The following is a 13,834-nucleotide window of genomic DNA, read 5'->3' as shown; positions in this document are numbered from 1 at the left end:
TATCCATTAACCACCCACTTAACGTAATTAACCATGGTTTAAAATTATGTTAACTATCTAAGTGATTGTCAAACTTGTGTCAAAAAATGATTTTCACTCAAAAATATTGCAGTAAATGCCATGTTTAACTATCACCATATCATTGTCGGAACAAACCACATAAAACACCTTCCTTAGCTGCAAAACCAGATCCTAGTTCATTATCAATCACAGTCATCATTGTGCAAAACAATCTTTTGAAGTCTAATTCAATGCAATTAGTTGCACAAAAGTACTATTGCATACTGAAATACAAATCACAAGCACTTTCCTTTTTCTTTGTTTCGATACAAAATGAAACACAATATTGTACCACATGAATCAATAATCAATCTATACCTGTATCCTAATTCAAACTTTTCAACCGCTCAAAATCGACTCGAAAATCAACTTAAAATCAACCTCGCCAATTCAAACTTGCAAATGAATTCGCTTCAATAAATAAATAACCTATAACCTCAAGCAAAGCTAGAGTTTTTAAAAATTCTCCAACCCAACTATATCATCTACAAGCTCCTCTACTAACAACTTAACTATCTCTCTAACAATATCTTCAACATCTTCACCTAATTCTATCCACCTAATTTCCCCTCCTCCAAGCATATTGTCTGCCGACTCCTTCCCGGCTTTCTTTTCTTGCGAAACAAGCAACCCCCACATTTCATCCTCAATCATGTCTTGGCTTGGTTCGCTATTCATTCTTCTCGACACGAGCTTTTCCCACATTGGAACATATAAATAAGGATGAAGAATATCTAACAGCCCAAAATTAATACGATCGAAAAGAAGCCGTCTCTCGGATCTTTTCCAAAGTTGTTGCTCGCCGAATTTCTTTTCTAGGGTTTCAAAGACAGAAGGTCTAATAGGACATTCTGCAGAGTGCCATGTGGAAAAATCTTTGAACAAGCTTGCATTAGATATACCTGCTTCGGTTAAGACCTCAACGACGTAGGAGAAGTCTCTACTTTCTTCTGTTCTAGATAACCCTGTTATATCTTTCTTCTCTTCAAAATCGCCTTCAGATTCGTTCCCATAATCTTCATCGCTTGAAACATTCAATTCATGTCCTTCATCGTCCACTTCAGAGGAATCTGAAGAAATGATGCAACATTGGTAAATCGTACGAAAACGAAAGGAGATACTAGGAATGAAATGATAATTTTACAAAAATTGCTTCATGGTGATCATGACGTACCATATACACCAGAACCACCGCATTCAGAGATAACTGAAATGTCATCGCTAAATGTGGAATCCAAAACTGAAATTGGACTTGGTTCATATGCCCCCTGGAAGTTACCAAGAGAATCTGTGTCAGCCACGGTGCAAAGTGAATAGACAGAATCTTCTTGAAATTCCGATGTCTCCTGTAATTTAAGAATAATAAATTAAACAGAATGAGTAATCAAAAATTCAAAAATACACGGAATCCTTTTATAATGTTCTAAATAACCCTGAAAAATTATTCAAAAATATATGTTGACTTAGCAGCAGGGACTAAAGCCTCTTGCAAGATAATTTTATAGGGGCTAAAGAGTGCAATTTTTATCAGACGCTTAGATATCTCAGTTAACTTGAAGGGGATACATTCATGTACAATCTGGGTTAGAACCGGTGACCTCTTGATCTGCAGTCAAATGCTCTACCACTGAGCTATGGACCCTATATGATAATGAAACTCCCTTTATGTTATATATTGCTAAAACTATCTGCACTAATCACAAAAACTATGCATACAAGCTTACATGTTTTAATATCAACCGTGATAACTTATGAGTGGAGCAACATAATTTCCCATTATATTCAAAAAAGGGTTACCACATTATAGTCTGGATCGAGTCTTTCATCATATTAAACTCCAAATTCAATCTTTCCTAGAACTTGGAATAGCACGACGCGGAGCGGTACTTTTGGGAATAACATGAACTGAAACTGGTTCACCAGGGAGCATTCATTGGTTTGGAGTTGGTGGAAATGGCACATTGGTAGGGTGAAAATTAACTTGAATTGCACTTCGTTCACCAGTTGGAAAAACTTGGTTTGGAGTGGGCACAACTGGGACATTGGTAGGAAAACAATGAACTGAAACAGGTTCACCAGTTTGCAGAACATGGTTTTGAGTTGGTCGAAGACTCCAAACCATGTTCACTCACAAGGCTTTTCATTATCAGTGTACTAAGGTAAAAGAAAATCAGGAAACAAATTTGATAGGGTTTCTGATAGTTGATGAAGTTGATGAAATAGCATCAACTATGAATATTATTGATAACAATTTTATAGTTGCTTGATAGTTGTATGATACAAAATACTAAACTCGAATCTCTTTTTATAGTAATTCGTAGACTAAATCCTAAATAAATAAGAAGATCAGGAAACAAATAATCATAAGTAAGAAATATCGGAATTAATCCTAAGAGACAATCTAATATTTGCTAAGATTGAAAACTTCTAACCTAGATATTGCGCGATATTATGAAATTATTCTGTTTTCGAACAAAGCTAATTTCACTTTTCGCATAACTAAAAAGAATTTCCTATAAGATCTTCTTACATCTAGATTCTCAACAACTCTGATTTCATCCGACCTTAAGAGATCTCAATTTACTTCAAGATGACACGCATTTATGTACAATCTATTAATAGTGAACGAGACGACAAAATATTAAACACTTTCATGTACAGGAATTTTAACAAACTAAATGCTGAACAACTTGGTGAAAAATATGAACAATCATAATAGTCGAGTAAGAAAATTCATACCTGTTGTTTTGAACCATAAGAAGCATGGCTTAACGAATCAATGTCTCCGAGCATTACTAAAGAGGCTGTTGATTCAGATTGCTGGGTGGTTGAATTATTATCAGAGCAACCAACGACTTTAGTCTTTGCATCCAACACCAAGAAATCAACTGATGAATCAAGAGGCATGGCAATTTTCTTAGACATGTCATCATCTTCATTGTTCTTCACGTCTTCATTCATCAAGCTTGTCTGCTGCAACATCTGACTTTCTATGAAGGAAGTTGTAGGATCCGAGCTTGACAATTGAGAAAGCATCGGTTCCGTTTCGGACAAATCATTCCTGTAACATCTCTTCTTCATCTTGTGCAGGTCAGAACAATGCTCAGATTCATTATTATTGCAATAAGAGGAAAAAGAATTGGATTTCTCACTACTAGAGTTTAGGTTTATATCTTCTGAACAATCCTTCTGATTGATATTTTGATTCTCTGACTTCTCGGTTGACCGATTTGTGGACACATTCTTGCTTAAACCCCAATATTTCTGAAACAAATCTTCCTTTGTCAAAGTTCCACAATTATCAGAAATAATAGAGGCTGCACCAAGAGATTTTCTTATTGGAACTTTTCTTGCAAAGCTATAACTGAAACCAACCTTACATCTATTGTTCCTTTTAATTACACTGTTTCCTTCTTTCCCAGGATTCGCTTTCGTAACAGAAATTCTTGAGTTGAAAGTTACATCCTCCCCATCAAATTGAGATTTCGAAAGCCTATATGTTTCAAACATTCCATCTTTTCCACGCACAACAATTTGCAACCCGTTATTCGTTTTCTGTTGATGTGGAAAATTTTCCTTTGACGGGTTATGGTTCTTATCTCTATGTATTATTTTGACCACTTTCAAGACATCGTTGGATTGTTCCTTTTTATCGCTACTCGGTCCAAAAGAATGATGCTGATGAGATGAACGCTTCTTTCTGACACCGATAGAAGCAACTTTCTGCAGATATTCCTCAGATAACACTTTCGGCCTATTTCTAACAGGACTATTTTGGGAAGGCACTTGATCAAGTCCCATCAATTTCAAAATTACACTTGACGGTTCGCGCTTGTACTCCATTTCGCGATAATTGTTCATCAAGATTAAGTCGATAAACCAAAACTCAAACACTCCCTAAAAGAATTCAACAAAATTGTCTGCAACAAATGGAAGCAACTCCTACAGCTTACTAAGGAAATGAAGGTGATGAATACCACCAATAACCGCAACTTATTCAACCATTTCTATAGTTTCCTACACTTCAACACCTTCTACTTCCCTGAAAATGAAAGAAAGGGGAGCAGGTGTGAAAAGCAAATTCAATTTCAATCAATAAAATCAATCATCTAAGAAGCATGCAATCATGAAACCATATTCATCATTATATAAGTTCAACCAAAAGCATATAGTGCAAAACATAAAGAAGAAGAAAACTAAGAAACTGAAGTAAATTTGAAGATTGGTCTAAAATCAAAGTACACCACAAATTGAATTGAATCCTAAATTGGTTAGTACCCAAAAAATAGCATAAACTAAAAATACAAATTTATCATAATAAATTTGAGTATAAAAGCATAATGAATAAAGGGATCAACATGTCAATGAACTCAATTCAATTCAACTGTGTGCAATCAAGTGACAGCAAAGAAACAGTGCAAATTGCTCAACCAAGCATAACAATACATGATTATTGTGAGAGAAAAATGATTAGATTCTTATAATTCCTTTACAAACACAATAAAGAGAGAAAATCATTCTAATCCAACAAAAAAAAAATAGAAAATAGAAACCTGGTTTGATAAAAACACAAGCAAGCCAAGATCTAAACAAAATCATGAAAGTTTCTAAACTCAAAGATGATAATCATGAAAGAAAAAAAAAATCATAATTAAAAAGAAGAAGGAAAAGAAGAAACCTAGGAAGAATATGCCAAAAATAACAAAAGGGGTGAAAGAAAGAACCTTCTCTGACAATTCACTGAAGAAAAAAAAATAATGATGCGACTATTTTTTTGGATTATTCTTGATGGCCATAATCCAAACTCTTCATTGCATGCAATAAAAAAACCAATCATAGTTTCTTGCTTTTGCAAGAAAGCAACTTGGCCAATAATAATAATAATTAAATAAATCAATTGTTGCAACACAATTATTGTATGTTTTAGTTTTTTATTTGTGACATGAAAATGACAGATCCAACATGAACATCAAATGGATCGAAATAACAGTAATTTTTTGGTCAAAAATCAAAATGACACGTAACTAACTTTCTGGTATAATATTATTGACAAAAAGAAAAAACAACTTTTGGTAATTTGATTTTTCAGGTATAATATTATTGTCAATAATACCAAAGATTTGGTTTGAGGGTTTGGATTTCTACTTTTCTATAGAATTTACTATGAGAAGATGGTGCATTGGTTCATGGAAACAAGATCTTTCTATTCTACAAACACTTGTAAAATATTTATATTTACCTTTCTTCAAAAGCACTGATAGAATAGAACGTTTCTTCAGGGTATTATCACAGCTCGAAGTCTAAACTTTCCGTCGAAATACTCCTTCACTATTTAAAATGAATGTTCTTTAAAATACATATTAAAAAGATAATAAAGACAATAGTCCATTTTAATAAATCAATCTTATCAAATATTGACATAGTTTTCACCATTATAGAGTCAAAGATGAATATAATATTTAATAGTAAAAGGTGCATATTATTATTAATTAGATTAAGAAAAAAATAATATATTGTAAATTGTAAAATTACATTCATTTGAATAAAAAATTGGTAGTCTAGAAACATCTATCTTAAAACGCATGAAGTGTTAAATAAAAAAGAATTGCAATGATATTGTAAGAAAAAAAATTAATGATAAAAAAGAATTGATTGAAATGATTGAGTTTATCTTTCTTGTATTTATCATCAATATTATCTTTTATCTTCTTCGCTCCCTTCCATTTTAGTTTTAATGTATCTGCATAATTTTTAAAACTGATTTGGTTGAATAACAAAAAGTAATGTAAGTAGAACTAAATAATAGCCATTCGTTTGTGTGCATGTAAATTATATTTTTGCAAATCAATAGTCGCAATTCAAAATAGTCACAAACATCTGTACATATAATTTTAATCAAAATTAAAATTTCATAAAATAATGTTTCTTTCGTCTCTCTTTTAAAAATAAAAATACTACATTCGTCTCAAAATAAGTGACATAGTTGACTATATACATTATTCACATAACATATTTTGATTATGTTTTTCTACTATTATATAATGACAAATGGTAACATGTAAGATGTTGGATTTATTTCAATAAATATTTTTAAAATATCAAATTTTTATAATTTTCACAAATACAAATTTAAAGATATTCACAATTGAAGATGTGCATTGTCGTGTATGCAATGATACAATGTCACTTATTTTATGACGGTGGGAGTATTATTTATATTTTATACACATTAACATAGTAAAAAACAGATTGATAGATGTTCTTATAATTTGCCTGTCAGCTAGTTATATAAACTAAGTTACTCTCCGTAAAAGTACAGCTCCTATTCAAAGATCAAACTAACACAAATGTTGACCTTTGAGACAAATTCTCAAATTTTTGGCTCATATAACAATCAAATTAGTGAAAAGCTATTTCCAAACTCTTACGAGCTTCAATGGAGAATGGACAAAATAAAAATTCTGTTTTACGTTATAAAAACTTTTTTATTTTTGGTTAATTCAATTGTATTTGGATACAATATCACTTAATATAAAGCCTTCAAGTTTTTAGATCATACTATTTGAATAAGAATAAACTAATATAGAGAGTTAAGATCATAACTTTCAGGCATGACCACTTGAATTCTATCATTCAAATCAAATCAAAGATACTTATGTACAAGCATAGAATCGTGTATATATATGAACTTTCGCTAACTATAAGCAACTAGCAACAAACCCGTGCTAAGCATGGACCCGTGCTCCGCACGGGTTAATTCAAATATGCTTGTTGTTTATTTAGTTAGTTCTTAAAACTTGAATTTTGATATCGTGATGACGGTCGATCCATTAGTTATTCTACACATATGTTCACTTTTCATTTTTTGTAACTTGGTTTCGCGCTCATATATGAGTTCACTGGGTTGCACCCGTGATTAGTGAGTTTTTTTTTAGGGTTGATCAATCTTTTGAAAGTTACTCTCTCTCTCTCTCTCTCTCTCTCTCTCTCTCTCAACTAAATTGGATCTTTTGTTACAAAAGATACAAAAGGGTAAATATATGTTGATGTATCAAAATATTAACATAGGACAAACTTGTATTTTTACATGTCATTAACATTCATAATTAGATAATAAGATAATAGATTGTAAATTGTTTTTTTTTTTAAAGAGATTGTAAATTGTTTTTAACTCTTTAGATATTTAGAAGTTGAATTATAGGAGAAGTTGTTTTTATTGAGAGTAAGATTAAGTTTGTTTGTTCTTTAAAAAAATATTAAGTTAGTGTTGTTTTATGATTTATCGAGAGAGTTTGTTTTAATTTGTTTTTAAGGGAGAAAAAATAGGGGGAGATTGAAGCAAAAGACACAAAAGGATATAATTTTGATGACGTGTCAAAAAATTTAGAAGGGGTAAGATTGTATTTTTGATAGACATTAAGTTTCATATATAGAGAATAGATTAGCATAAATATGATATGATATGATACGCATTCCATAAAATTGGCATAAAGTTCTTCAAATTTAAGAAGCATTGGATAAATGCTTGCTTACAATATGATTTTGACATTTGAATTATTATGGTTTTTCTTGAAAAACTCAAAGAAGTAAGAAAAGAGAACAGAATTAGCCCCGCATCGGCTGAAAAATGAAGTATTACGGTATTTATAATATTCAAAGTGCCTCCTATAAATTGAGTTTATTACGAGGTTGTATGAGATGTGATGAATGCTAAACGTAGTCATTATTCATACGATCTAGGTAGTAATCTTTTTATATTATATCGTAACAATTTATAAAAATTATTGGTCGTAATTTAGTTACTCTTCTATCTTTTTTACTATCGTTTGACTACGGGTTTATGTTCCAATTCAACTGTTATTTTGATATTTTAAGGGTATGATTTGTTATTTATCCTCTTTCTCAATTACTTTTATTTAAAAAAAAACTAAAGATTGTTATTTTTAAATAATTTTTTTTTTCAAACAATTTTTTTTATAAAACAAAGTTTGTTTTCTTTGTTATATTTGCATTCAAATCTATGTATATAGTATTGATTGAAATCATAGTTGAAGTCTAAACTTTGATTGAAGAAGTTCGAGGAAAGTTAATTTCTTCTTAACTTCTGATTAATGTGAAGTTAGAATAGTTTTATTTTGGGAAACCAGGAGAATGTGAGGTTTTTGGGAGAGACTAATCTTAATTGGAATTGTAGTGGAGTTAGGGATGGCAATTGGACCCAGGCTCGATTGACACCTGCAATGGGTAGAGTAAAACCACGCTTTTATGGCTATGGGCTTGGGTCCGGGTAATTACCCGCAAATTTAAATGGGTATGGGTGCGGGTAAGGGTACTATACTACCCAGCCCCGCAACCGCTCAAAATCGACTCGAAAATCAACTTAAAATCAACCTCGCCAATTCAAACTTGCAAATGAATTCGCTTCAATAAATAAATAACCTATAACCTCAAGCAAAGCTAGAGTTTTTAAAAATTCTCCAACCCAACTATATCATCTACAAGCTCCTCTACTAACAACTTAACTATCTCTCTAACAATATCTTCAACATCTTCACCTAATTCTATCCACCTAATTTCCCCTCCTCCAAGCATATTGTCTGCCGACTCCTTCCCGGCTTTCTTTTCTTGCGAAACAAGCAACCCCCACATTTCATCCTCAATCATGTCTTGGCTTGGTTCGCTATTCATTCTTCTCGACACGAGCTTTTCCCACATTGGAACATATAAATAAGGATGAAGAATATCTAACAGCCCAAAATTAATACGATCGAAAAGAAGCCGTCTCTCGGATCTTTTCCAAAGTTGTTGCTCGCCGAATTTCTTTTCTAGGGTTTCAAAGACAGAAGGTCTAATAGGACATTCTGCAGAGTGCCATGTGGAAAAATCTTTGAACAAGCTTGCATTAGATATACCTGCTTCGGTTAAGACCTCAACGACGTAGGAGAAGTCTCTACTTTCTTCTGTTCTAGATAACCCTGTTATATCTTTCTTCTCTTCAAAATCGCCTTCAGATTCGTTCCCATAATCTTCATCGCTTGAAACATTCAATTCATGTCCTTCATCGTCCACTTCAGAGGAATCTGAAGAAATGATGCAACATTGGTAAATCGTACGAAAACGAAAGGAGATACTAGGAATGAAATGATAATTTTACAAAAATTGCTTCATGGTGATCATGACGTACCATATACACCAGAACCACCGCATTCAGAGATAACTGAAATGTCATCGCTAAATGTGGAATCCAAAACTGAAATTGGACTTGGTTCATATGCCCCCTGGAAGTTACCAAGAGAATCTGTGTCAGCCACGGTGCAAAGTGAATAGACAGAATCTTCTTGAAATTCCGATGTCTCCTGTAATTTAAGAATAATAAATTAAACAGAATGAGTAATCAAAAATTCAAAAATACACGGAATCCTTTTATAATGTTCTAAATAACCCTGAAAAATTATTCAAAAATATATGTTGACTTAGCAGCAGGGACTAAAGCCTCTTGCAAGATAATTTTATAGGGGCTAAAGAGTGCAATTTTTATCAGACGCTTAGATATCTCAGTTAACTTGAAGGGGATACATTCATGTACAATCTGGGTTAGAACCGGTGACCTCTTGATCTGCAGTCAAATGCTCTACCACTGAGCTATGGACCCTATATGATAATGAAACTCCCTTTATGTTATATATTGCTAAAACTATCTGCACTAATCACAAAAACTATGCATACAAGCTTACATGTTTTAATATCAACCGTGATAACTTATGAGTGGAGCAACATAATTTCCCATTATATTCAAAAAAGGGTTACCACATTATAGTCTGGATCGAGTCTTTCATCATATTAAACTCCAAATTCAATCTTTCCTAGAACTTGGAATAGCACGACGCGGAGCGGTACTTTTGGGAATAACATGAACTGAAACTGGTTCACCAGGGAGCATTCATTGGTTTGGAGTTGGTGGAAATGGCACATTGGTAGGGTGAAAATTAACTTGAATTGCACTTCGTTCACCAGTTGGAAAAACTTGGTTTGGAGTGGGCACAACTGGGACATTGGTAGGAAAACAATGAACTGAAACAGGTTCACCAGTTTGCAGAACATGGTTTTGAGTTGGTCGAAGACTCCAAACCATGTTCACTCACAAGGCTTTTCATTATCAGTGTACTAAGGTAAAAGAAAATCAGGAAACAAATTTGATAGGGTTTCTGATAGTTGATGAAGTTGATGAAATAGCATCAACTATGAATATTATTGATAACAATTTTATAGTTGCTTGATAGTTGTATGATACAAAATACTAAACTCGAATCTCTTTTTATAGTAATTCGTAGACTAAATCCTAAATAAATAAGAAGATCAGGAAACAAATAATCATAAGTAAGAAATATCGGAATTAATCCTAAGAGACAATCTAATATTTGCTAAGATTGAAAACTTCTAACCTAGATATTGCGCGATATTATGAAATTATTCTGTTTTCGAACAAAGCTAATTTCACTTTTCGCATAACTAAAAAGAATTTCCTATAAGATCTTCTTACATCTAGATTCTCAACAACTCTGATTTCATCCGACCTTAAGAGATCTCAATTTACTTCAAGATGACACGCATTTATGTACAATCTATTAATAGTGAACGAGACGACAAAATATTAAACACTTTCATGTACAGGAATTTTAACAAACTAAATGCTGAACAACTTGGTGAAAAATATGAACAATCATAATAGTCGAGTAAGAAAATTCATACCTGTTGTTTTGAACCATAAGAAGCATGGCTTAACGAATCAATGTCTCCGAGCATTACTAAAGAGGCCGTTGATTCAGATTGCTGGGTGGTTGAATTATTATCAGAGCAACCAACGACTTTAGTCTTTGCATCCAACACCAAGAAATCAACTGATGAATCAAGAGGCATGGCAATTTTCTTAGACATGTCATCATCTTCATTGTTCTTCACGTCTTCATTCATCAAGCTTGTCTGCTGCAACATCTGACTTTCTATGAAGGAAGTTGTAGGATCCGAGCTTGACAATTGAGAAAGCATCGGTTCCGTTTCGGACAAATCATTCCTGTAACATCTCTTCTTCATCTTGTGCAGGTCAGAACAATGCTCAGATTCATTATTATTGCAATAAGAGGAAAAAGAATTGGATTTCTCACTACTAGAGTTTAGGTTTATATCTTCTGAACAATCCTTCTGATTGATATTTTGATTCTCTGACTTCTCGGTTGACCGATTTGTGGACACATTCTTGCTTAAACCCCAATATTTCTGAAACAAATCTTCCTTTGTCAAAGTTCCACAATTATCAGAAATAATAGAGGCTGCACCAAGAGATTTTCTTATTGGAACTTTTCTTGCAAAGCTATAACTGAAACCAACCTTACATCTATTGTTCCTTTTAATTACACTGTTTCCTTCTTTCCCAGGATTCGCTTTCGTAACAGAAATTCTTGAGTTGAAAGTTACATCCTCCCCATCAAATTGAGATTTCGAAAGCCTATATGTTTCAAACATTCCATCTTTTCCACGCACAACAATTTGCAACCCGTTATTCGTTTTCTGTTGATGTGGAAAATTTTCCTTTGACGGGTTATGGTTCTTATCTCTATGTATTATTTTGACCACTTTCAAGACATCGTTGGATTGTTCCTTTTTATCGCTACTCGGTCCAAAAGAATGATGCTGATGAGATGAACGCTTCTTTCTGACACCGATAGAAGCAACTTTCTGCAGATATTCCTCAGATAACACTTTCGGCCTATTTCTAACAGGACTATTTTGGGAAGGCACTTGATCAAGTCCCATCAATTTCAAAATTACACTTGACGGTTCGCGCTTGTACTCCATTTCGCGATAATTGTTCATCAAGATTAAGTCGATAAACCAAAACTCAAACACTCCCTAAAAGAATTCAACAAAATTGTCTGCAACAAATGGAAGCAACTCCTACAGCTTACTAAGGAAATGAAGGTGATGAATACCACCAATAACCGCAACTTATTCAACCATTTCTATAGTTTCCTACACTTCAACACCTTCTACTTCCCTGAAAATGAAAGAAAGGGGAGCAGGTGTGAAAAGCAAATTCAATTTCAATCAATAAAATCAATCATCTAAGAAGCATGCAATCATGAAACCATATTCATCATTATATAAGTTCAACCAAAAGCATATAGTGCAAAACATAAAGAAGAAGAAAACTAAGAAACTGAAGTAAATTTGAAGATTGGTCTAAAATCAAAGTACACCACAAATTGAATTGAATCCTAAATTGGTTAGTACCCAAAAAATAGCATAAACTAAAAATACAAATTTATCATAATAAATTTGAGTATAAAAGCATAATGAATAAAGGGATCAACATGTCAATGAACTCAATTCAATTCAACTGTGTGCAATCAAGTGACAGCAAAGAAACAGTGCAAATTGCTCAACCAAGCATAACAATACATGATTATTGTGAGAGAAAAATGATTAGATTCTTATAATTCCTTTACAAACACAATAAAGAGAGAAAATCATTCTAATCCAACAAAAAAAAAATAGAAAATAGAAACCTGGTTTGATAAAAACACAAGCAAGCCAAGATCTAAACAAAATCATGAAAGTTTCTAAACTCAAAGATGATAATCATGAAAGAAAAAAAAAATCATAATTAAAAAGAAGAAGGAAAAGAAGAAACCTAGGAAGAATATGCCAAAAATAACAAAAGGGGTGAAAGAAAGAACCTTCTCTGACAATTCACTGAAGAAAAAAAAATAATGATGCGACTATTTTTTTGGATTATTCTTGATGGCCATAATCCAAACTCTTCATTGCATGCAATAAAAAAACCAATCATAGTTTCTTGCTTTTGCAAGAAAGCAACTTGGCCAATAATAATAATAATTAAATAAATCAATTGTTGCAACACAATTATTGTATGTTTTAGTTTTTTATTTGTGACATGAAAATGACAGATCCAACATGAACATCAAATGGATCGAAATAACAGTAATTTTTTGGTCAAAAATCAAAATGACACGTAACTAACTTTCTGGTATAATATTATTGACAAAAAGAAAAAACAACTTTTGGTAATTTGATTTTTCAGGTATAATATTATTGTCAATAATACCAAAGATTTGGTTTGAGGGTTTGGATTTCTACTTTTCTATAGAATTTACTATGAGAAGATGGTGCATTGGTTCATGGAAACAAGATCTTTCTATTCTACAAACACTTGTAAAATATTTATATTTACCTTTCTTCAAAAGCACTGATAGAATAGAACGTTTCTTCAGGGTATTATCACAGCTCGAAGTCTAAACTTTCCGTCGAAATACTCCTTCACTATTTAAAATGAATGTTCTTTAAAATACATATTAAAAAGATAATAAAGACAATAGTCCATTTTAATAAATCAATCTTATCAAATATTGACATAGTTTTCACCATTATAGAGTCAAAGATGAATATAATATTTAATAGTAAAAGGTGCATATTATTATTAATTAGATTAAGAAAAAAATAATATATTGTAAATTGTAAAATTACATTCATTTGAATAAAAAATTGGTAGTCTAGAAACATCTATCTTAAAACGCATGAAGTGTTAAATAAAAAAGAATTGCAATGATATTGTAAGAAAAAAAATTAATGATAAAAAAGAATTGATTGAAATGATTGAGTTTATCTTTCTTGTATTTATCATCAATATTATCTTTTATCTTCTTCGCTCCCTTCCATTTTAGTTTTAATGTATCTGCATAATTTTTAAAACTGATTT

The 13,834-nt window shown here is 32.2% G+C and overlaps 2 protein-coding genes across 7 annotated transcripts; both read right to left on the bottom strand.

Annotated features, from left to right (window-relative positions):
• Positions 1-234: 234 nt before the first annotated feature.
• Positions 235-4,856, bottom strand: LOC146904923 (uncharacterized). Of its 3 annotated transcripts, none has more exons than XM_085722891.1 (4): positions 4,614-4,856; positions 2,800-4,102; positions 1,235-1,406; positions 235-1,130 (listed from the first exon to the last, which is right to left on the bottom strand). In XM_085722891.1, exons 2-4 carry the CDS (start codon positions 3,919-3,921, stop codon positions 517-519), a joined length of 1,908 nt encoding a protein of 635 aa, XP_085579017.1. In that variant the 5' UTR covers positions 3,922-4,102; positions 4,614-4,856; the 3' UTR covers positions 235-516. The 3 variants fall into 3 exon arrangements, with proteins under 3 accessions (XP_085579017.1, XP_085579015.1, XP_085579016.1); XM_085722889.1 differs by having other exon boundaries at positions 4,739-4,856; XM_085722890.1 differs by having other exon boundaries at positions 4,785-4,856.
• A 3,610-nt stretch (positions 4,857-8,466) lies between these two features.
• Positions 8,467-12,952, bottom strand: LOC146904922 (uncharacterized). 4 transcript variants are annotated; one of them, XM_085725825.1, is made up of 4 exons: positions 12,795-12,952; positions 10,810-12,112; positions 9,245-9,416; positions 8,467-9,140 (listed from the first exon to the last, which is right to left on the bottom strand). In XM_085725825.1, the coding sequence occupies exons 2-4, from the start codon at positions 11,929-11,931 to the stop codon at positions 8,527-8,529; spliced, it is 1,908 nt and encodes a 635-aa protein (XP_085581951.1). In that variant the 5' UTR covers positions 11,932-12,112; positions 12,795-12,952; the 3' UTR covers positions 8,467-8,526. The 4 variants fall into 4 exon arrangements, with proteins under 4 accessions (XP_085581951.1, XP_085581952.1, XP_085581953.1 ...); XM_085725826.1 differs by having other exon boundaries at positions 12,749-12,879; XM_085725827.1 differs by having other exon boundaries at positions 12,624-12,797.
• Positions 12,953-13,834: the final 882 nt, after the last annotated feature.

This window comes from Medicago sativa, chromosome 7 (genome assembly GCF_051527215.1).
Source record: "Medicago sativa cultivar Bolivia chromosome 7, Bolivia_mono, whole genome shotgun sequence".
Lineage (NCBI taxonomy): Eukaryota > Viridiplantae > Streptophyta > Magnoliopsida > Fabales > Fabaceae > Medicago > Medicago sativa.
The sequence above is the reverse complement of the archived record's forward strand: the minus strand, read 5'-3'. Positions and strand labels throughout refer to the sequence as shown.